We start from the raw sequence: 22370 nt of genomic DNA, 5'->3' as shown, positions 1-22370 counted from the left end.
GTTTTGAAACAATTCTGCTTCATAATGCTGATTATGAATTTATTTTTGTCTTCTCCAAAAATCATGTTTTACATTTGGAATAATCTCTAAATGTAATCTCCAGGATGACAGGCAGTTTTTAGTGACAAAAGTGAACTTGAAGGGAAAGGAAGGAGGGTGGAGAATATCTTAAGAGTCTCACCTGCTCCAAAATTGCCTTTTTCCTTGTTCATCATATACTTCGAGGATGGTAATATCTTGATTGTCTAAACCAAAGCAATACTGGCAATGGTGATGTGTATAAAGTGTGGGGTGGGGTCGGGTGGGGTAGGGTGAAAGTTGTGGCAGGAGGATTGTTCTAGGTGTCTAGGGCAGACAACATTGCTGAAGTTGGGGTGAGGATGTATCAGTAACCAACTGGAGTTCTGGACACAACCTCCGTCCAGGTATTTGGGGGGCCTATATGACAGAAAGGCCAGCAAGCAAGCTTACCGTCATCACTCATGTTCACTCACTTGCCTCTATTCAAATAGCCTACTTTTGTCTGATTATCCAGGGGTGTGTGGGAAGCCATATTGGGGCTGGTGAGTTCCACATTTCTTTAGAAATTTATTATGACTTAGCTGTTTATGACTTAAGTTTTTTGTGATTTCTATACATGTTATTCCTGGTATCATCTCTTAGAGTAATACATTCCATATAAAATAAGAGGTGTAGCTAAACATAACTTTCTAAGGCCCCAAAGTGTTTTCCCAGCCTCAGCGCCCACCCACTTCCTGTCTTCTTACTCACTGTAGTTAGACTTGAGTCATAACGTAGCCCAGTCACTGACTCTGGATCAAAGCATCCACAGCACCTGCCTCATCTTATTAGTACCCATGATGCCATCTGGGAGAAGATGCCTATGTTCTGTGCAAACTGTATCTCTAGGCCCTTCAGGTTTACGGTTTAGGAAGGAGGGACTTACAGAGGAAAGAATGTGCACAACTTAGAGAAAGTTGGGGGAAGGACCCCTCTGGGCTTTCGTGTAAAAAGAGGAGGTCATCAGAAACTTTAGCCAGGTATGATAGCAATGACAAATTTGTCAGATTTGAGTCTTTGTTTTATTTCCCAGTGTCTTGAGTGTTTTTGTTTTTTTGTTTTTGACTGTTTCAATACCTAGCAAGCATGCCTTCCCAAACTGAGGAAGCTGTGTAAGGCTGACCTTGTCTAAAGCCAGTGTTACGAAGAGGGTTTACACAGAGTAGCTATGGGAAGATTATTGAGAAGGACTGAGAAGTAAGGCAGTGTCTGGGGCCTGTGCAGTAAAAAAATGGTGAGTAGGGAAACCAGCTTGGAACTTGGGAGTGATCCCAGGGGTTAACTGGTAGAAAGGCTCTGGGGCTTCTTAACAGTGGATTCTTCGGTCATTTTCACTTCAAAGTGTCGTGTCTGAATTCTGGCTAGTTTTGTTATGTCCTTTACAAGTTCCTGACCGGAAGTCTACTAATTTTTTCATGAGTCAGCATCCTCCTGGCTTTTGTTCCATGGTAGGACTAGGATTGGTTTATTTAGTGTTCTGATTCTTCTTGATGGCAGAGTTCTCTGGTGATTAATCTTTGCATAGCTGTATTTCCTTTTGTTAGTTTAGGGGTATTAGATTGTTCATATGAAGATTTTCTAAAATTTTATTTTATTTTGATTGACTTGTCTGTCTTCCTAGCCTGTGTGTATTTTAGTTCTCTACAGTTTCAGGTACAGTCTCTGAACTCAGATGCAGTTATTCAGAATTCTTATGATTCCTGCCTCCTATCTATGAGCTGAGATTATTGATGAGTAAATTTTGTATGATTTGTATGATTTCAAGTCACACGGTGTGGTGCTTTGATATGCTTATACATTGTGAAATGATTACCACAGTCAAGCTAATTAATGTAATTATCACCTCACATAGTTACTTTTTTTTTTTTTTAGTGGTGAGATCTACTTAACATCTACTCTTTGAGCGGATTTCAGGTATACAGTGAATCATTAACTATAGACACTGTGCTGAGATTTGTGACAGAACAGATGGAAAGACTTTGGCAGCAGCATTTTGGAGATTCTAGGCAGGGCCCGTAATTTATCCTGTCCCGCATTGTAGATGTTCAGTTGCTGTCAGCCCAATTATAAGCTATGTGAGGACAAACACCGTGTTTGTTTCTCTCACATGTATATGGGCGCAGAAGATGTTTCCTAGTTGTTGAAAGACAACTAAAACATAGGTGCTGCAGGACCAAATAAGAGACACTATTAAAAAATAAAATTTAAAAATTAAACCTCTTTTGCAGTGTATTTCATGTATTTTTAGGATCCATTTAAGCAATTTTACATTACTTGTAAAACATCTGAGATAATCATGGAAGTACACCAGAAAATGTGATTTTTCTTGAAAGAAGAGAGATTGATTTTGACTCATAAAATTAACTTGAAACACTTCCCCCGCAAATAGCTACTAAATTGCATTCAGAGAAATCTCTTTGGGAAACCATTACTGTGTGTACTTCATCATTAGGTAATTAGCTTGATGTTAGCTTGTTCAATTCATGCCTTATGTCCTTTGCCTTGAATAACACTTTATTTAAGAAGATCTTACTCCAAATAAACCAGCTGTATGATGCCATTATCAGTCATTTACTTTTTTGTAGCAGTAAAAAAGATGAAATCAAACTGCTATGAAAGCTAAAGAACCATTTCATTTCGCTTTTAATTTCCCACTCTTTGAAATGGGATGAAGAACTTCATTTAGTGTATACTTACAAAGACTTGCTAATGCTTTAAGGAAAACCATTTTATCTGGATGTCACTATTCAATATCTTATTTCTTTTGCATGTGATTTTTCGTATGTTTTCCTAATTTAAAAAAACTATATTAATCTGCCTTTAAGAAGCTATTTTCAGTTAAAAGTAATAATCTTTTTGGATGTAGCTGGAGGGGAGGAATTAATACTTCAGAGAAGTTAGATCATGTTTATTTTAAATAATGAGTAATAAAATTTTCATTAATGTGTTTAAAAATAACCTTCACATGTACCCCATAAATTTGTAGAAATATAATACATCAAAAAAATTAAAATAACAACTACCTAGACAAATTTAATTCAAAATTTTTTTGGCCATTCCCTTAGGAAACCAACTTTCTGTTTAGTGAAAAAGACTACTATAGTATGGAGCCTTTATCACTAGAATGCAGTTGAAAATAGGGGCCTTATTGTTTTTTGTAGTTAAATATGCAGATTTATCGCTTACGTTTTTGCTTTCAGAGAATTCACAATGGCAGAAATTGAGCACTTTGTAGATCCCAGTGAGAAAGACCACCCCAAGTTCCAGAATGTGGCAGACCTTCACCTTTATTTGTATTCAGCCAAAGCCCAGGTCAGCGGACAGTCTGCTCGGAAAATGCGCCTGGGAGATGCTGTTGAACAGGTAGGATTCTGGAGGTAACTTAACTTAGATTGTGCCTGTTCAGGGTTTGCAGCAATTAGCAAATTCTATGTGTTCTGGGTGACAAAATATTTTATTTTGTCAGTCATTTGCTTTTTATACAGTACTTGGTTTTGTACAGAATTTATTATACAGTATTATTATAGTAAGAGAAAAATCACCTGAACATCTCAATTTGCGGGCCTTGGGGCTAGCATGAAAAAAAACGTTTAGCAGAGTACTTGGAAAATAGATCTTGGTTTGCATTGTGCCTCACCAATCTGACTCAACAGTACGTACTACTTTGAGGGAGACAGCATTAGACCCGCAGAAAGCAAGCCATCTGGGTTTCAGACTCTTTTGTATTACCCATAGCAGTGGAATAAGGCCTTACATATAAGCACTTTGTAAATATTTGCCTGGAGAAGTGAGTGCATGAAAACTTGCCAACAGTAGCTGCTGTCCACTAGTGGAATGAGTTGCCTCAGGGAGCAGTGAGCTTCCTGGCCCTGAAAATACTCCTGGCAAGGTTGGACGATAGCTTGTCAGCCACTTTGCAGAGAAGACCTCTGCAGTGTATGGAGATGGGGCTAGATGTTTTCTAAGGTCTTTGCAAACACCAAAATGATTACGTGTACTCTACGGGGTTCACAAATTTCAGTGGGTAAGGATACATTAAAATCCCCTCAACATGTGTCATTACTTTGGTTAATTCAGAAGGGAATGTCTTTGCCATTCTTTAGTGTCAATTATGAATATTGTTTTTAGTACTGTAGATCTAGAAGGTAAGAGGTACTGGGCTGAATTTTTGCTGACCCAGTAAGTATGTTGGACAGATTTTGAATAACTCCATTATCATCATCTTGACATTAACCCATTAAAAAAATAACCAAGATCTCATTCTGAGTATTTGAAATTGTTTTGAAAGCAAGATAAAATAGTTTGCGTTGGGTTTCAAATATTTTTCAGTAGAATGAGTCAATGGGAACATATCTTGGCTTTGAAGAGTATTAATGTGTGTTTTCTTTTCTTCCTCCGTGCTTGCTTACTTATTGGTTGATTTAGGGTGTGATTAATAACACAGTATTAGGCTATTTCATTGGCCGCATCTACCTCTACCTCACGAAGGTTGGAATATCTCCAGATAAACTCCGCTTCCGGCAGCACATGGAGAATGAGATGGCCCATTACGCCTGTGACTGTTGGGATGCAGAATCCAAAACGTCCTATGTAAGTGGAGTGCTGTTTACCATGTGATTTTCACATTGTTAACTTAGGAGCACAGGTACCAAATGAATTTTTGTGCAGTTTATGTCACAGAGGAACAAAGGGAAAAGAAAATAGATATTTTCCTGAGCAAAACAGAAAAAGCAGTTGCCTCTTGCCTTTTTATAAGTGTGCTAAGGAGCCCGTTGTAGTCTTAGATAGCTGAGAGAGAGAGTTAGTTGATGATGGGACAGTGCTGATGTGTACACTGCTGTACAGTGTATTGGCAGCATTACTGGCAATATCCTGGAGTGGATCTAAGACACATTGGCCTCTCCTTCCTGGCAAGAGTCCCAGCAAACATTGGAAATGGTGGAGAGGTTGAATAAAGAAAGTCATAGTGCTCTTAGCTCAATGAGCTATGTAGTAGCTTTGGGGAATATACTAGTTGATTCTGATCTCTGGCTTAAGAACTACCTTTCTCAAATGTTATGTATTTAACTCAAAATTCACAGACGATCTCCAGGTACCCTCCTGCCCCTGTACCCTGTCACCCCTCCAGCCTCCACCACCAAACATGAACATCAGTATTGAAGCTAGGGACGAAATGCATTTGCATATAGGAGATGCTGTCTATATTGGTGGCAGGAGGAAATGTGGCGTCTAAAACAAGGCTGAGAGTCTTTTGGCATTTCCCTTATTGGGTATTAGAGAGGCTTCCTCGCCTACATAGAAAGAGACTTTAGTCCAGGGTCATTGGTTCCAGTATACCCTTGGTTCAGTTTTTACTTTTTAAAATGGCTTTTTATGGATTTTTAAAAATTAAAAATCAAAATTAGTCATATTTTAAAAAGTAATGACTACTTTTTTTAAAACAAAAAGGAAAAAATAATTCTGAAGACTATTATGTAGAAAATTAAACTTCCAGTTATATGCCTTTCCCCAGGTGTTTTATGTCTCTTCTCTATATAGAGCAAACATTTTCTATAAAGGACCAGATGGTAAATATTTTTAGCTTTATGAGTCTCTGTCACATAACTTTGTTGTTTTTTACAGCTTTTTAAAAATGTCCAAACTGGCCGGGTGTGGTGGCTCATGCTTGTAATCCTAGCACTTTGGGAGGCCGAGGTGGGAGGATTGCTTGAGCTCAGAAATTTGAGACCAGCCTGGGCAACATAGCAAGACCCTATCTCTACAAAAAATACAAAAATTAGCCAGGTGTGATAGCACGCCCATGTATTTCAGCTACTTGGGAGGCTGAGGTGGGAAGATCACATGAGCCCGGGAGGTTGAGGCTGTAGTGAGCCATGATTGCACCACTGAACTCAAGCCTGGGTGACAGAGTGAGGCCCTGTCTCAAACAAACAAACAAACAAAAAAAGATCATGCTTAGCTCCATGGTCTTGGGTGTGTCTGCCTTCTCCAGATGTTTTTTCTATGTGTTCTAACACATGCATGCATAAATGCATAATAATATGCATATGTTTATAAATGGCTATTAATGATGTTGTTTTTAATATATTCTTTTTCCCTTGTGGAATTAGAAAGAATTACTGTAATGTTAGGATTTTCTTAGCAAGCTTGCTTGACATATGTCAAAATGATAATAGTAATTATTCTTAGGATTATGGGTGATCATTAATTTCTTTACACTTTTTAGATTTTCTGGGACTTCTTTTTATTTTCAGATCAAACCAATAAAATGTTTTTCCTTTTGTATGAGAAAAGATTATTTCTCTTCTTTTTGTTTCCTACCCAGCTCCTTCTCTTAGTTTGCTCTGACTCTAATTTCAGATTAAACCAGATGTTGTTCTTACTGTCTCAGTTAAGTAATTTGCTGAAGTCTCACAGCCAGTGAGTGGTGAGGCTGGGATGTAAATCTGGCCATCTGACGCCAGACTCATGCTCTTAACAGTTATGCTGTACTGCTTTATAAACCCCACCGTATGCCTGCTAGTCCTTATCTGAGTGCCATTGTGAGGGTTGGGGATCAGAAAATGGAAAGTCACTGGAAAACAGGGCTAAATGAAACAAGAAGTTCCAGAGTCCCAGAGGCTCTTAAGGAGAGGGGAGAACTCCCTTAGAGAGTTTAATACTTTTTGTGTGCTTTATATATTTTTTTAATTAAAAAAGTTACCATTGCAGTTAATGCCACACCAATTCTCTTTCCGTCCAGAGAAGTAATCACTATCCCAACGTTGTTATTCTCAGGCACGTTTTTGTAATTTTACCTTTTAGTACATAAATGTTAGTTGACATCTGTAGTAAATTATAACCACCAAACTATATGGTTAAGAACATAAGTATACTTACCAGTTGACATGTATAGGGAATGTCAGATTGCCAGGTTACATGCTTTTAGGCTTTGTTCTTTAATTCCTTTTGTTGTTGTTTTGTGTTGGAGTTTCTGAGCTCATATGAGTTTTATATTTGCTTGCTTTATTACAAACACCCCATGTGATAACGTGCTTGGAAAGCTTAGTAGATTTTCTTTTTTTTGAGACAGAGTCTCACTCTGTCACCCAGGCTGGAGTGCAGTGGTGCATTCTTGGCTCACTGCAGCCTCCGCCTCCTGGGTTCAAGCGATTCTCCTGCCTCGGCCTCCCGAATAGCTGGGATTACAGATGCATGGCACTGCACCCGGCTAATTTTTGTATTTTCGTGAAGACGGGGTTTCTCCATGTTAGCCAGGCTGGTCTTGAACTTATGACCTCCGGTGATCCGCCCACCTTAGCCTCCCAAAGTGCTGGGATTACAGACACGAGCCACTGTGTCTGGCCAAGCTTAGTAGTTTTGATGGTTGAATTTCCCCAAACTCTTTGGATCAGGGGCAAAAAAAAAAAATGAATCTTCATTAGAAGGACTAACTAGATATCTACCAAAATAAGCTCTTTACAAACTCTTGTTCTTATTGAAATAACGGGTTCTTAAGAGTTTGTCATAGTTGGGGTTTCTATAAGAAAGCACCACATACAGAGTGGCTTATAAACAACGGACATTGATTTCTCACCGTTCTGGAGGCTGGAAGTCAGAGATCAGGGTGCCAGCATCGTCTGATCCTTGTGAGGGCCCCATTCTCAGTCGCATACTGCCAACTTCTTGTATCCTCACATGGTGAAAGAGGGCAAGAGATCTCTCTGAAGTCCCAAATTCCAGTGATTAGGGCTCCATCCTCATGACCTAATCACCTCCCAAAGACACCTCCTCCTAATACCATCACGTTGTGAGTTAGGATTTCAATATAAGAATTTTGCCGAGGACACAAGCATTCAATTCATTGCAGGTTCTTTGAAAATAATTTAAATTTTGCTTTTTAAAAGTATCTTATGTGTGTATTTATAAGAAAGGGAACCTGGCATCAATGTGATCATAATGCTCTTATATAATTTTATTGTGTGACCTGAACTTTACCCACTCTTATACTGAGTTTTCTTTTGTTCAGTGAAGAAAGTGAATTGAATCCAAATGCCCACATTTATGGCCAGCTGAAGTAAGTGTTTAGTCAGCCATCTGATATCAAGTTGTGAGAACAGTAGGTACTTCATCTAAAGAATAGTGGTTTCTGCCAAATTCATTTTGATTTGTGTTCACAAATTTGAACCAAATTTACAGGCTTTGTCTAGGTTCACATTTAATTTTCATAATTAAATTCCAGAATATATTAGTTTACCCCACAGACTCTATAACAATATAAATCCATACAGAAAGGAAGACTACTTTGTGTACAGTGTACAGTGTGAATTATGTATTTTTTTCTTTCTTTTTTTTTTTTTTTTTTTTTTTTAAGATGGGGGTCTCACTATGTTGCCCAGATTGGTCTCAAACTCCTGGCCTCAAGTGATCCTTCCATCTCAACCTCCCAAGTATCTGGGATTACAGGCATGAGCCATCACACCCAGATCAGTGTGAATTATATTTTATAGGCTTATTAGCTGCCTGATATATGAGGCTATTCCCATTTCAAATATTTATAAAATTTGAATGAAGATTATATAATCGAATTATCCTTGAATATATAAAAGGGTTATAATCTGCATGCATTTGTGAATGAACCCAATGTAAGTAATAATAAGTAAGTAATGTTTTTATTGATTATATCTTTTTAGGGTTGGATTGAGATTGTTGGATGTGCTGATCGTTCCTGTTATGACCTCTCCTGTCATGCACGAGCCACCAAAGTCCCACTTGTAGCTGAGAAACCTCTGAAAGAACCCATATCCTTTCTGGTCACTCCAAAAACTCAGGATTCACATGGGAACATCTTGCTAATGAATAAGTTCAAGTCTTTACCTTGTTCTGTGGATAAATGGAGATGTTTTAGACACCATAGTAACACTTGTTTAAACCTATTATTTTACCTATCCCTTTGTTCCTTTCCTATTCTCTGTACTTGTAGTCTGACATGTGCCCACTCAGTGTTTGGCCTTTAAAAGAAGCATATTTAGAAAAATGCTCTGAATATCTTTCAGAGCGTTAATAGTTTTTCTCAGCTGTTTCCAAAGCGCACTTCACACCTGCACCTACCTACATGCTCTTTAAATAAAGGGTACCTGGTGAAAGCTTTTTCCATTAAAAGATGAGTGCCATCTGATAGTAGCTGAAATAATAATTTAGCTCACTTGGTCTGAAAATCAGCAAAATAGAAATTTTCTTTCTTTACTAGGCAGTGAAGTTATGAGCTGATTTCTTGGGGGTAGGTCAGTGACAGGAAATAGATCTTGTTTTGGGCATTTTAGAAATAAATTCTTATCAGAAGTTCTTATGCTATGGGTTGGGTCATTGCTGATTAGATAATATCTCTTTTTTCTCACTGTAACTGGAAAAGTTTCTGTTGATGGTGTTAATTTTGGGTGAGAGTTGTCTGAATGATTTTGTGGACAGGTGTTTCATCTTGCCTTAAAATCAGCATAAACAGGATCTGGAGTACTGATAGAGAGCTGGGGTGGTTTTAAGTTGATGATTGATTGTTCTCAGGCTCATTTTCTGAAATAATGAGGCAGTGCTGTAGTTTTGGATTCCTTGACTACTTCATACAAAACAGTCAATGTTGTTCAATTTGAACCCAATAAGGGAGCAATTGGTAAGGCGTATAAGAAGGATGCAAAACTGGTGATGGAATATCTTGCCATTTGTGATGAGTGTTACATTACAGAAATGGAGATGCTGCTGAATGAGAAAGGGTAAGATATCAGATGTTTACTCTTCCGTGGGCTCCAGTCAGTTGTGTCATCTGCCAGGTTCTGAAAGTTAGGGTGAGATTAATTTCTTAAGATTTTTTGCAGGTAAGTACTGTATCTTGACTGCATTTGAAGGACTGTCTTTGCTGAGATTTTGGCATTATAGCCTGAAAAAAGATTTGAAATAGAATATAAAGACTTTTTTTTTTTTTTCCTAGTAACTGTCTTAAACAAAGAGACTTGTCCAGCCAGGCTGAGGAAGGAAGGGTTAGAAACTACATCTACTATCTCTCAGGTCACTTCTCTCTCCTTTTTGGAGGTTTAGAATACTCTCTGTAATTGTTTAAGCATGAATATAAACAATAGAGAATGCCGGGCACGGTGGCTCACGGCTGTAATCCCAGCACTTTGGGAGGCTGAGGTGGGCGGATCATGAGGTCAGGAGATCAAGACCATCCTGGCTAATACAGTGAAACCCCGTCTCTACTAAAAATACAAAAAAATTGTCCGGGCATGGTGGCGGGCGCCTGTAGTCCCAGCTACTCAGGAGGCTGAGGCAGGAGAATGGCGTGAACCTGGGAGGTGGAGCTTGCAGTGAGCCGCCATCGCGCTACTGCACTCCAGCCTGGGCGACAGAGTGAGACTCCATCTCAAAATAAAAACAAAAAAATATAGAGAAAAGCCTTTAAAGGAATACAACAAAATCCAGCACTGAACAATGTAAAACTTACAATATCCAGCAAACAATAAAAATTATTATATATATGAAAAAGCAGGAAAATGAGGAGTAAAGTCAGTCGAAAGAAACACCCAGAAAAAACAAACATGATGCAGTAAGTACATAAGGATGTTAAAGCACTTATTATAAATATGCTTCATGTACTCAAGGGTGTAAAGGAAAACATGAACATGTGAGGTGAGAAATGGAAAAATATATGTGTAATATGGATATAAACACATGTTTTTTATGTATATAAACAACATGAAACATTTAGAGGCAATATCTCAAATGAAAATGTCACTGGATGGGATTAACAGTAGATTATACATTACAGAAGAAAGGTCATTGAACTTAAAGACATAGCAACTATCCAAAATGAAGCATAGAAAAAAATGAGACTGGGAAAAAAATGTCCAGTGGGACAATATCAGGCAGTCTAATGCATGTGTAATTGAGAGTCCTAGAGAGGGTGTATAGAAAAAATACTATACAGTAGCTGGAAAATTTCCAAATTTGATGAAAACGGTAAAACTACAGATTCAAGAAGCTTAGCCCCAAGCAGGATAAACACAAAGATGACCACATGAAGACCCATGAGAATCAAATAGCTAAAAACCAGGGATGAAGAGAAGAACCTTTAAAGCAGCTAGTGGGGAAAAAGACTCATTACATAAAAGCAAACAAAGATAAGAATGATTAGAATTCATATCAAAAACTACACAATAAAGATCACAATATAATGGAATGAAATCTTTTAAAGTGCTTTAAGACAAAATTCCTACACTCAGCAAAAATATCTTTCAAAAATGAAGACGAAGTACTTTAAGACCAAGCTCATCCAACCTGCGGCCTGCAGGCTGCATGTGGCCCAGGATGGCTTTTGATGCTGCCCAACACAAATTTGTAAACTTTCAAAAAACATTATGAGGTTTTTTTGCAATTTTTTTTCTTAGCTCATCAACTGTTGTTAGTGTATTTTATGTGCAGTCCAAGACAGTTCTAGTGTGGCCCAGGGAAGCCAAAAGATTGAACACCTCTGTTTTAGACAATCCAGGGCTCTGAAAGTGCATTGCCAGCAGACTTCCACTATGAGAATTGTTAAAGGCACTTCTTCAGGCAGAAGTATGAAAGTTTAGATGTACCCAGAGGACTTGAGAGATCTAGAAATGATAAATATGTGGGTAAATAGAAATGGCATTTTCTCTCTTATCTCTTAATTTCTTTAAAAGATAATGGAGTATTTAAAGTAAAAATAATTTGGAATTTATAACGTGGAAGTAAAATATATGCTGTCAATAGCACAAAGGATGGGAGCAAAGAATTGGGAATATATGCTTGTGAGGTGTATACATTATATGTGAAATGGTGTAATATTACTTGAAGATAAACTATAAGTTAAAAAATGGATAGAATGAACTCTAGAGCAATCACCTGGAAAAAACAAAAAAAAAACAAGGGGTGTAACTAATAAACCAATAGTGGAGATAAAGTAGAATAAGAAAAAATATTCCACAAGAAGATGGGAGAAGAGGAAAAGGAACAAAGACCAGATGGGACAAAGATGAACTCTTGCAAGCTGAAGATATCTGTTTCAGAAAAATTTAAAAACATTTCTGGTCTTCCAGAATTAACATCTATTTATACTAAAACAATATCAAATCCCATTAAAATGGACTAAGTTATATTACTAGTTAAATATCATTATCCATAAAGACAGTTTGCTTTATTAATTCTCAAATAATGGCTGTCTCCTTGTCAATTGCAACTTTTTTTTTTGAGATGGAGTCTCACTCTGTCACCCAGGCTGGAGTGCAGTGGCGTGATCTCAGCTCACTGCAACCTCCGCTTCCCAGGTTCAAGCAATTCTCCTGCCTCAGCCTCCCAAGTAGCTGGGACTACAGGTGTGCACCACCATGCCTAGCTAATTTTTTGTATTTTTAGTAGAGACAGAGTTTCACCATGTTGACTAGGCTGGTCTTGAACTCCTGACCTCAGGTGTTCCACCTGCCTTGGCCTCCCAAAGTGCTGGTATTACAGGTGTGAGCCACCTTGCCTGACCCAACTGCAACTCTTTTATAGCTGTTAACTATGATACACTTAGACTGTGCTCACAGAGAAGATGCATATGACACTGTGTATGTAATGGAACCTTTAATGCATGCACACACAGACTTCAGACAGGATAGTAAAAATGGAAGAATTCAGTGAACACCAGTCGGATGAGGCATGAGATTATCACAGGTGGAAACTAGCAAAATACAGTTGTAACATATGCTAACTATCCAGCTTCCGAGACAACCACATGAGGGCTCTCTATCCTAGCACTGAATTGCTTGGGAGGGAAGAGAAATCCAAATTGATATTCAAAATGTGAGGAAATACCTCTTAAGCTGAAATACAGGTATTACATGAAGCTCTTTATAAAGATGAATTCTTATAAGCTGAAATTGAATGGGCATATCCCAGGACACAAATACATGGCAGCCAGTGATTTTTGAGGGGGATATTTTATATTGCCATATGAAACAGAAACATTAAACTTCTTTTAAACTGATCTTCATCAACACAAATGTCAAAATTTATTTTGAAAATAGTGTAGGTATTGGATTGTAAAATTACTTCTGTAAGACGGCATGCTGGTTCATTTGTACATTTGTTGGGACAGTAATGAGAACCTTTGTGTTTTTACCAGCAGGCCTATTTCTGACAAAGTTGTTATTATTCTAAAACTGAATTTTCAAAAAGTTGTTTTTGGTTTTACCTTGATCTCAAAACCAAAGGAATTTGTCATTAAGTCACTTGTGGAATTTTATAAAACTAGTCAAAATTTGGTGTATCTCCTCAGAGTACTTTTTGGTGCCATTGTTAGACTAATGCTTAATTTGGTGTTTCTTATGAAATAATTTAAATTTGACATCACTTATTATATCTGGAGAGTTGATCAAGTTATAAAAATAAAAAACAATTTAGCAATCTACAAAATTGCTTTAAATTAAGGCACGGGGTGCCTGTTTGAACTAATACAAAATGTGTTTTGTTTCTTTGTAGGGAATTCACAATTGAAACTGAAGGGAAAACATTTCAGTTAACAAAAGACATGGTCAATGTGAAGAGATTCCAGAAAACACTATATGGTAAATTTGTAAAAATAATAAACAAAAAGTCACTGCTCCTTAAAGCTTTTGTTGTTGTTTGAGACAGGGTCTCGCTCTGTCACCCAGGCTGGAGTGCAGTGGCACAACCTCTGCCTCCCGGGCTCAAGCGTTCCTCCCTCCTGTCTCAGCCTCCCAATTAGTTGGGACTACAGTTGCATGCTACCATATCCAACTAATTTTTGTATTTTTTGTAGAGATGAGGTTTTTGCCATGTTGCCCAGGCTGATCTTGAACTCCTAGGCTCAAGCAGTCCACCTGCCTTCGCGTCCCAAAATGCTGGGATTACAGGCATGAACGACCACGCCTGGCCCTCATTCCCTGTCTTCTCTGGCAAAATAACTTGTTAAAAAGTCATTTAGGGGCCGGGCGCGGTGGCTCACGCCTTTAATCCCAGCACTTTGGGAGGCCAAGGCGGGTAGATCACGAGGTCAGGAGTTCAAGACCAACCTGGCCAACATGGTGAAACCCCGTCTCTACTAAAAATATAAAAATTAGCTAGGCATGGAGGTGCACACGTGTAACCCCAGCTACTCGGGAGGCTGAGGCAGGAGAATCCCTTGAACCCGGGAGGTGGAGGTTGCAGTGAGCCGAGATCACGCCATTGCACTCCAGCCTGGGCGACAGTGCAAGACTCCGTCTCAAACAAAACAAACAAACAACAAAAAAAAGTAATTTAGACCAGTGATGTTTCATGCTTTTTTAAAAGTTAAGAAGATGATTTTTTTGTAGAACAAATTCTGTGAATTAGGCAATGAGTAATTTGGAGCACGTATGAAGGATGCTGAAGTTTATTTGTGGCTGAATTGAAATTCCTGGAAACGGAGTAGTAGTGGGTGTTTGAGAAGCTACTGCCAGTGGAGAGAGTGAGCATACCTTTCCTTTTGTTCTTGGCTTGTCTTGTAGCCAGGCTTCAGTGAGCAGTGGTAGGAGTAAGCGGGGGCTTCTCCATCACACTCTGGGGCTTTATAGCCATGATCCTGGCAGCTGGTTCAGAGCTGCACATCACCATTACTCAGATACCACAGAAGGATGGAGGGAAAATACCTTGATCATGTTTCTAAAATATTAACTCTTTATCATAGACAAACAGGCTCTCTTTTCCCCTACATGTGTGAGTTTTGGTACCAATGATCTCATTTCCCAAAAAACATAAACTCTTCCAAGGTTATGACCAGTTATCTTAGACCTGGACATTGCTTAGCAGTGCTTCTTCCTTTCCACATAATAAGTGATAATCATCAGTATATTTCCTGTGTATACCACGGGTATTGTCTTACCCACAGGAAGAGCTGTGAGCCCCTGTAAGATGTCTTTGATGGAGTGCTGTTCTTTGAGCAAACTCTCCCCTAAGGGCGTCCTGACCCCAGAACCTTGGTGATACAATGCCAGTAATTTGGTTCTGAACAAGTTCTTATCAAGATAACAAGCTAAAAAGTTAAACAAATACAAACCATGTAATACTTTTTGCGTGTAGGAATTTTTGTGAATTTTGCCAGCTGTGTTAGATTTTAAATTCTAGCAAAATCTTATTAAAAGCCTTAGTTTTTTTATGCTTTCTGGGTAGCCGAGGCAGGTAATAGAGACAAAGTGTAGCTGCTGCTATTCGTAGTTTGCCAACTGGTGAAGGAATATTCTGGTAACTCAGGTTTCATTTTTACACAGTATAAACAGAATTTGGTGAAAGGTTTTTTCACTCCAACTTTCTCTTCAAAGGCGTGTTTCCTATCAGCAAATAGTTTTTAGGTATGTTCTAGTTTCTTTGTTCTGATATACAGAGGTAAAAATCCATCTAGAATAGAGATATTTTTAGCACTAAGAATTTTTTTCTTTTCTTTTTTTGAGACGAAGTCTTGCCCTTGTCTTCCAGGCTGGAGTGCAATGGCACGATCCTGGCTCACTGCAACCTTCGCCTCCTGGGTTCAAGCAGTTCTCCTGCCTCAGCCTCCCAAGTAGCTGGGATTACACACACCTGTCACCACACCCAGTTAATTTTTGTATTTTTAGTAGAGACGGGGTTTCACCATGTTGGCCAGGCTGGTCTCGAACTCCTGACCTCAGATGATCCACCCACCTCAGCCTCCTAAAATGCTGGGATTACAGGTGTGAGCCACCGCAGCTGGCGAATTGTTTAGAGAGAATCTGAAATGCATTATGTGGTATTTGAGAGAATGTTATTGAATTTCTATCTCTTTTGCAGTGGAAGAAGTTGTTCCGAATGTAATTGAACCCTCCTTTGGCCTGGGTAGGATCATGTATACGGTATTTGAACATACATTCCATGTACGAGAAGGAGATGAACAGAGAACAGTAAGTTGTCGTGTACAATGTGCTGTTATAGTGTCAGAAAATAAAAATTTTCTGAATTACATTGTGAAGTACATTAATAAGACTAGAATGGTCAATTAGTTATTACTGTAATCTAGTGCTATTAACACTCATCTTTGCTTAAGTATATATAGACAAACCAGTTTCCTGTGTTATCTTATTTGAGCTTTAGGTTATTCTAGAAGCTATTGTTTTAGTTGCCTGGTGCTCTCTATTCTTAGACTGAACCTATTACTTTGGGGAACAATCTATATTATGTCAATGGAAGGAATGGTACTTTCTGGATATGCTGTGTTTCAGAAAATTGGGAAGGATGAGATAACTCATAGAATTTAGCCAGACCACTCAGCTGTATCTGTACTCTGGTAAAGTATCAGAGGGAACCCTCTCAAACTGCATGAAATTGTCTGGGGTACTTTTGGGGTAAAGATGTGAATTCCTAGGTTCTACTCCGGAGATGCTGATTCACTAGGTCTGAGACCCAGGGATCTGGGTGTTTTTTAAAAAAAATAAGAATCCTGGGTGATTTCACTGTGAAAGCTTGACAGATCATAAATGAGATAATAGTTATCTGGTGTATAGCCTTTCCTAGCATTCAAGTATCGCTGAAGATAGAAGTTTATAAGAAGTCTTCATCAGCTCCCACAAATTTTCTTTTGGGTCTGATGCTTCTGAATCACTGCTCCTTGCCTTCTTCCTCTTTATCTCCTTGCCTTACTTCACCATTTTTACCTCACCTCTGCCTGCAGAAGTTACACTCCTGGGCAGATTACTAGGAAAGCCAACCAGAAGAATGGCTAGAAAGCCTTACTTCACCATTTTTACCTCACCTCTGCCTGCAGAAGTTACACTCCTGGGCAGATTACTAGGAAAGCCAACCAGAAGAATGGCTAGAAAGGAGAGGCTCTATATGTCAGGTTAATTGAAAGAAACAGCATCATCCACTTGGCCAGTCTAAAGCTTGAGTGTACGTAATGTTAGACATCAACGCTGTGGTTCTTTCTAGGACAATTTAACCTCGAAGAATGAACTAGTGAGTTCTCGGCACCAGTACTTTAGTCTGACACACTATTGTAATACATAGCTAATAAAGTTAGTATGGTACTCTCTGCCCTAAAGTTGCAGCTTCATTTCCCAACCTTGAAGGAGCAGCCATATTCATTCAGCAGATTGTAAGAACCTGGGCTAGGCCCCAGGTGCGCAAACATAAGGCTTGGTTCTTTTTGAGAAATGATGACAAACATAACTGCATGTGTTCTTTTTAGATGTCAAGTCTGCTTCAAGCTTTGTCTGCTTATTTTTCTAATAAAAAGGTTTTAGAAAATCTTTTAGCTGTTCCTTTGGATCTAACAATATTAATATAACTAGAGCTTTAATAGAAATTTCGTAAGGGCTAAACAAGAATAAATTAGTCACAGTGTTTTATGAATTGCATGAATTCCCATCATGAAGAGAAATTTGATTAGGCTGTGGGAAGCCAAAAATGTTTCTAAATTATTAGCACCTAGTTCCTCAATCCATTTGCCTATAAATTTGGTATAAAAACATTGCTAGTGAAATTTTAAAAATTATTTTTCTATAAAGGCAGGTCCCTATTACTCTCTTATATTAAACAGAAATATCACAAGATGGAGGAAGGGAATAGAATTCTGAACCTTTTGTGATGTGAGCAGCCATATTGGTGGAATACAGGCCTTACTTAGAGTGGGATATTCATTGCTTGGCAATAAAGGTTAATTCAACTTTGGGTGAGAGGCTAAACTGGAACCTGTGTCATTCATTATTTTTATGGGACAAATTTATTCTGTGTTTTTGCCTTCAAGTGAATCTTTTGTACAAGTATTAAGAACTGCCTTCAGTTCCCATTTCCAACCTAAAGTGGTAGATTGGTTTGCCTTCCACAGAATATTTTTATTTTCGCCTTTTTTTTTTTTTTTGGTCTCGCTTTGTTGCTCAGCTGGAGTACAGTGGCACAATCTCAGCTGACTACAGCCTCAAACTTCTGGGCTCAAGCAATCCTCCTGCTTCAGCCTCCCAAGTAGCTGGGACCACAGGTGCGCCTCACAATGCCCAGCTAATTTTTTAGTTTTTGTAGAGATGGGGTCTTTCCATGTTGCCCTGGCTGGTCTTGATTTCCTGGGCTCAAGCAGTTCTTCTGCCTCAGCCTCCCAAAGTGCTGGGATTACAGGCATGAGCCACTGTGCCCAGCCTTATTTTTGCTTTCTTTGATTTCTGAGTTACTCAGAAACTATTTCAGGGCAGTTTAAGAAGGCTGTACTTTTTAGTGTAGGTATATGGAACATCTTTTTTTGTTTTGTACTATTTCTTTTGGACATATGTTTGTGAGCTAATTAAACTTTTCTGTTTCACTTGGTCACTAAGGTTCATAGATTTTTCTCTTAAAAGACAGAATGGGCTTTGGTTTGGGTCACTGCCACTTGTTTGAATATTTAGGTAGTCTCCACAGAAAGTCTTTTATGTGGAACCAAAAAATTACCGTCTTTTATATACAGTGGCTTTCAGAATGCTTTCACATCATTTGACTTTTTTAGTAACGAGCTTGTGAAGCAAGCAGAGCAGGTGGTAGAGACCTGCTTTTTAGATGGAGAAACTAAGGTTCAGAAGGAGTTCATGAGTTGGCCTAAATTCAGAGCTGAAACCAGGTGTTTCTGATGCTGGTTCTGCTTCTCTTTTGCCATACTGCTTTTCATGTCATGTTTTCTGGCATTTTGGTAATGACGTTATGCTTGAACACTTGCTGAATATTAACCTCTTTTGGTTTGGGATATTAGCATTTAGATATTTACAAATTAACATATTTGGATTTTTTCTTTTTAAACCATCCAGTTCTTCAGTTTCCCTGCTGTAGTCGCTCCATTCAAATGTTCCGTCCTCCCACTGAGCCAAAACCAGGAGTTCATGCCATTTGTCAAGGAATTATGTAAGCAAATTCAATTGGGTAAACTCCATGGGAACACCATCAGGGAGACTGAATTTTAGGAAATGTATCGTTTATTTCAATAAAAATATAGATTGAATAAAGAATATAAATGATTTTATAAAGAGTACATGGTTTTAGCCTGTACTCTTATTTCTGAGAGAGGATATGCTTGCTCAGATGTTTTATTCTTGCATTTGAGTGAGTCAAGGTAGGACCCAAGAGTCAGATTTAAAAATTGTTTCCTTCTCATACTGACCTTGGTGCTCAGTTCATCGAGGGAACCTGAGTGGAGTGTAGCAGCCGTAGTGGATCTACAGCCACAGAATCCACAGCCCTGAAAGGAATCCTGGTGGGCATCTGGCACATCCCACTTATTTCAGAGTTGGGAAATGGAGAGAGTCCATTGACCTGCTTAGAGCCATATAAATAGAGGTGGTGGAGTCAGGACTCGCCTTCTGGCCTTGGCTCTTGGTCCCATATTTGTTCCCCCTATAGCTGTATCAGATGGAGGTATGAGTGAAGATTTGGATTCCCGCAAGGGATTTAGCAAACTTTAGGGATATTTCTTTCTCTTGCAACTCAACTTGTTGCTTTCTTGTCTTGGTCCCTTTTATAAGTCTCCCGAGCTTGTAAGACAGTAGTTAGATAACACCGGGCTTAACTCCATTGTTTTATTTTTAATTTACTTTATTTTGGATAGCGGAAGCCCTGACCAGGCACGGAGTGTCTCACAAAGTAGACGATTCCTCTGGGTCAATCGGAAGGCGCTATGCCAGGACTGATGAGATTGGCGTGGCTTTTGGTGTCACCATTGACTTTGACACAGTGAACAAGACCCCCCACACTGCAACTCTGAGGGACCGTGACTCAATGCGGCAGATAAGAGCAGAGGTATCTGGCCTTCTCTTTGGCATTTTTAGCCTTGGAAATGTATACTGCTTCTTACTGATTTGTGTTGGATTTTGATGTGTTTATGGTCCCTTTCCTTTTTTTTTTCTTTTTAATTTTAATGAACAGCTTGTATCAGACAGAGCCCAGATTCTCAAGTCCCCCTGGTTTAATTATGAAAATATCCATTAGCACTTCTCTAATATTTTATAAACATTTGTGTTGCTCCGGGCTCATTCTCCAGCAGTTTGCTTTTATACTTGTTTGTTTATTGGGCAGGAGAAATATGATCCTAAGAATTTGTTGCCATAGTTTTATTGGTAGGTTTTTGAGGGGTTAGACATTTTAATCTTTTATTTTTACAGACATGTATACATGTGTATGTATAAGCTTTTTCGTGTTCATATATTCAAAACAGTGAATCATGTTTCAGTAATTTTGGTCAGTAGGAAGGCAGTAATGAAGATGGTAGAAGCACAGAAGGGGAAGGATGGGTGGTAAGGGAAAGGAAAGAGTAGCTGCTTTAATTGACATCTGCCTGCCTAATTTATCACCTTTGAGCACATCAAGTGCCTGTTGCGTGCTTAGCTTGATACAGATAATAATAGGGAAAACAGAAGCAAAAGACTGCTTTTTTTTCTGAAGGAGTTTATAGTCTAATCCAGAAGTCATGAATTTCTAGCTTGACTTTTTAGAGACCATCTGGCTACTCTGGAGCTGTGTCCCCATCTGGGTGTCGTTCTCAAAAGTGTGGTCCCTAGACCGGCAGCATCAGTATCCCCTGGAAATGTATGAGATAAGCAAAACCTCCACCCCAGACCTACTACATCATAAACTGGGGGTGGAGAGGCAGAGGGGGCAGGCAGAACTTTTTTAGTTTTAGCAAGACGTCCAGATGATTCTGACGTGCACTTAAGTTTGAGAACCATTGCTGTGTGGCAGCCAGTGTTTGGTTTTGGCTGAGGAACAGTAGCCTTGGTCAGAGCTCTCCAGTTTGCCAGTCTTATGTAACTCCCTCACACGAGTTACTTGACTGAGTCCTGTTTGTTCTGATAGTTAAATTTTATACACATGAAGTAACTTCAAGGGACATGGAGATTTAGAAAAGTTAGGAAAGGCTTTGTGGCAGAATTGAGTTGTCTGGGGGAACTGGTGGGCGTTGTGGGCTAGAAGAAGAGCATGAACCCATGCCCGGCATGACATTGTTTGGCTCTGTGTAAGGTTTCCTGAGTTCAGGATGAATCTTCTTCTTAAAAATCTGAACAAGTTGGTTGATAACTTGGCTTCTCTTTCCTTGTCTCTAGGTCTCTGAGCTGCCCAGCATAGTCCGAGACCTAGCCAATGGCAACATCACGTGGGCCGATGTGGAGGCCAGGTATCCTCTGTTTGAAGGGCAAGAGACTGGTAAAAAAGAGACAATCGAGGAATGAGGACAATTTTGACAACTTTTGACCACTTGCGCTAATAAAAAAAAAAAAAAAAAACTCTTATGTCCACTTTACAAAAGAAAACAGCGTTGTGATTACTCCCAGGGACCGTATTTTATCTTCAGTGGCTGCCTGATTTTACCCCCACAATTAAAGTTGAAGGAATCCTGAACAAACTTGTGGTCTATTTGCTCGTGTTTTTACATTTTCAGCAAGGCTGTTTCTCCCACGTTTGGGTAGACATGCTCATGGCTTAATGTTAAACACAGTTAACACTTTTTAAAAAATTAACAGCTTTATTGGGGTATAATTTACATACCATAAAAATAGCCTGTTTTAAGCGTACAGTTCAATGATGTTTAGTATATTTACAGAGTTGTGCAACCACCACCACAAACCAATTTTAGAACATTTTCATCACTCCAAAATAAGTCTCATGCTCATTTACCTCATTCCCATTCTAACCTCAGCCCAGGCAACCACTCCTCTACTTTCTGTTTATTGATTTACCTTTTCTATTCTTTATCTTTTTCTGAGAAAATGATGCAGTGTGCAGGTACTGTGACAGCAGTCTCCAAGCAGGTGAAATGACTTCTGGGAAAGCCTGAGGCGAGGATGGGGTGGCAGGAGTGGTGCAGTGGGGGAGGCAGTGTGCTGGAGTGGTGCTTTAGGGCTGCTAACCCTACTGTTTGCAGATTCTCCAGGAGGGGAGGGCCTTGCCAGATTTGCCTTCTATCTTAAGGCATGCTTGCACTCGGCTCCACTGATAGCCTGGAAATCATTAAGCTCCTGATGCTAGGGGAACACATCTGTCTCGTCTGATTTAGCAATTCCTGACCGTCTTGATTCTAGCCTAGCAGTTTTTGGCTCAGGTTTTAAGGTACTTTACTTCTTTTATGTTTTTGTATAGAAAACTCAGAACACTATGCTTATTTGTAAGGGAAAAATTCCAGGTTGTGTGAATTTGAGCAGCTGTTTATTTGCAGAGCTATGACCTTATCTAGTGTGCCCACTTCCTCCCCCGCAGTATTGGATAGAGGAGTGGTGATCTCCAGTGTGCCCTTTTGTCTCTAGTGTGAAGAACAATTGAAGTTGTGATTTCTTAGATGT

General features: G+C 39.0%; 1 protein-coding gene across 3 annotated transcripts in view; it reads left to right on the top strand.

Moving 5' to 3' along the window:
- The window catches only part of GARS1 (glycyl-tRNA synthetase 1), a 42226-nt gene extending 20790 nt beyond the window's left edge, over nt 1-21436 (top strand). For 2 of the 3 annotated variants that reach the window (XM_054495159.2, XM_063667413.1), the window contains exons 9-17: nt 3261-3423; nt 4486-4650; nt 8733-8841; nt 9662-9806; nt 13573-13658; nt 15877-15986; nt 18852-18945; nt 19646-19836; nt 21138-21436. In XM_054495159.2, coding sequence (XP_054351134.1) covers nt 3261-3423; nt 4486-4650; nt 8733-8841; nt 9662-9806; nt 13573-13658; nt 15877-15986; nt 18852-18945; nt 19646-19836; nt 21138-21263 — 1189 coding nt within the window. In that variant the 3' untranslated portion in view covers nt 21264-21436. Of the gene's footprint in view, nt 1-3260; nt 3424-4485; nt 4651-8732; nt 8846-9661; nt 9807-13572; nt 13659-15876; nt 15987-18851; nt 18946-19645; nt 19837-21137 lie in introns of all 3 variants that reach the window. The other variant, XM_063667412.1, reaches the window with a different exon arrangement.
- Nucleotides 21437-22370: the final 934 nt, after the last annotated feature.

Source organism: Pongo pygmaeus, chromosome 6, assembly GCF_028885625.2.
Source record: "Pongo pygmaeus isolate AG05252 chromosome 6, NHGRI_mPonPyg2-v2.0_pri, whole genome shotgun sequence".
NCBI lineage: Eukaryota > Metazoa > Chordata > Mammalia > Primates > Hominidae > Pongo > Pongo pygmaeus.
This window is presented reverse-complemented; position numbering and strand designations above follow the sequence as displayed.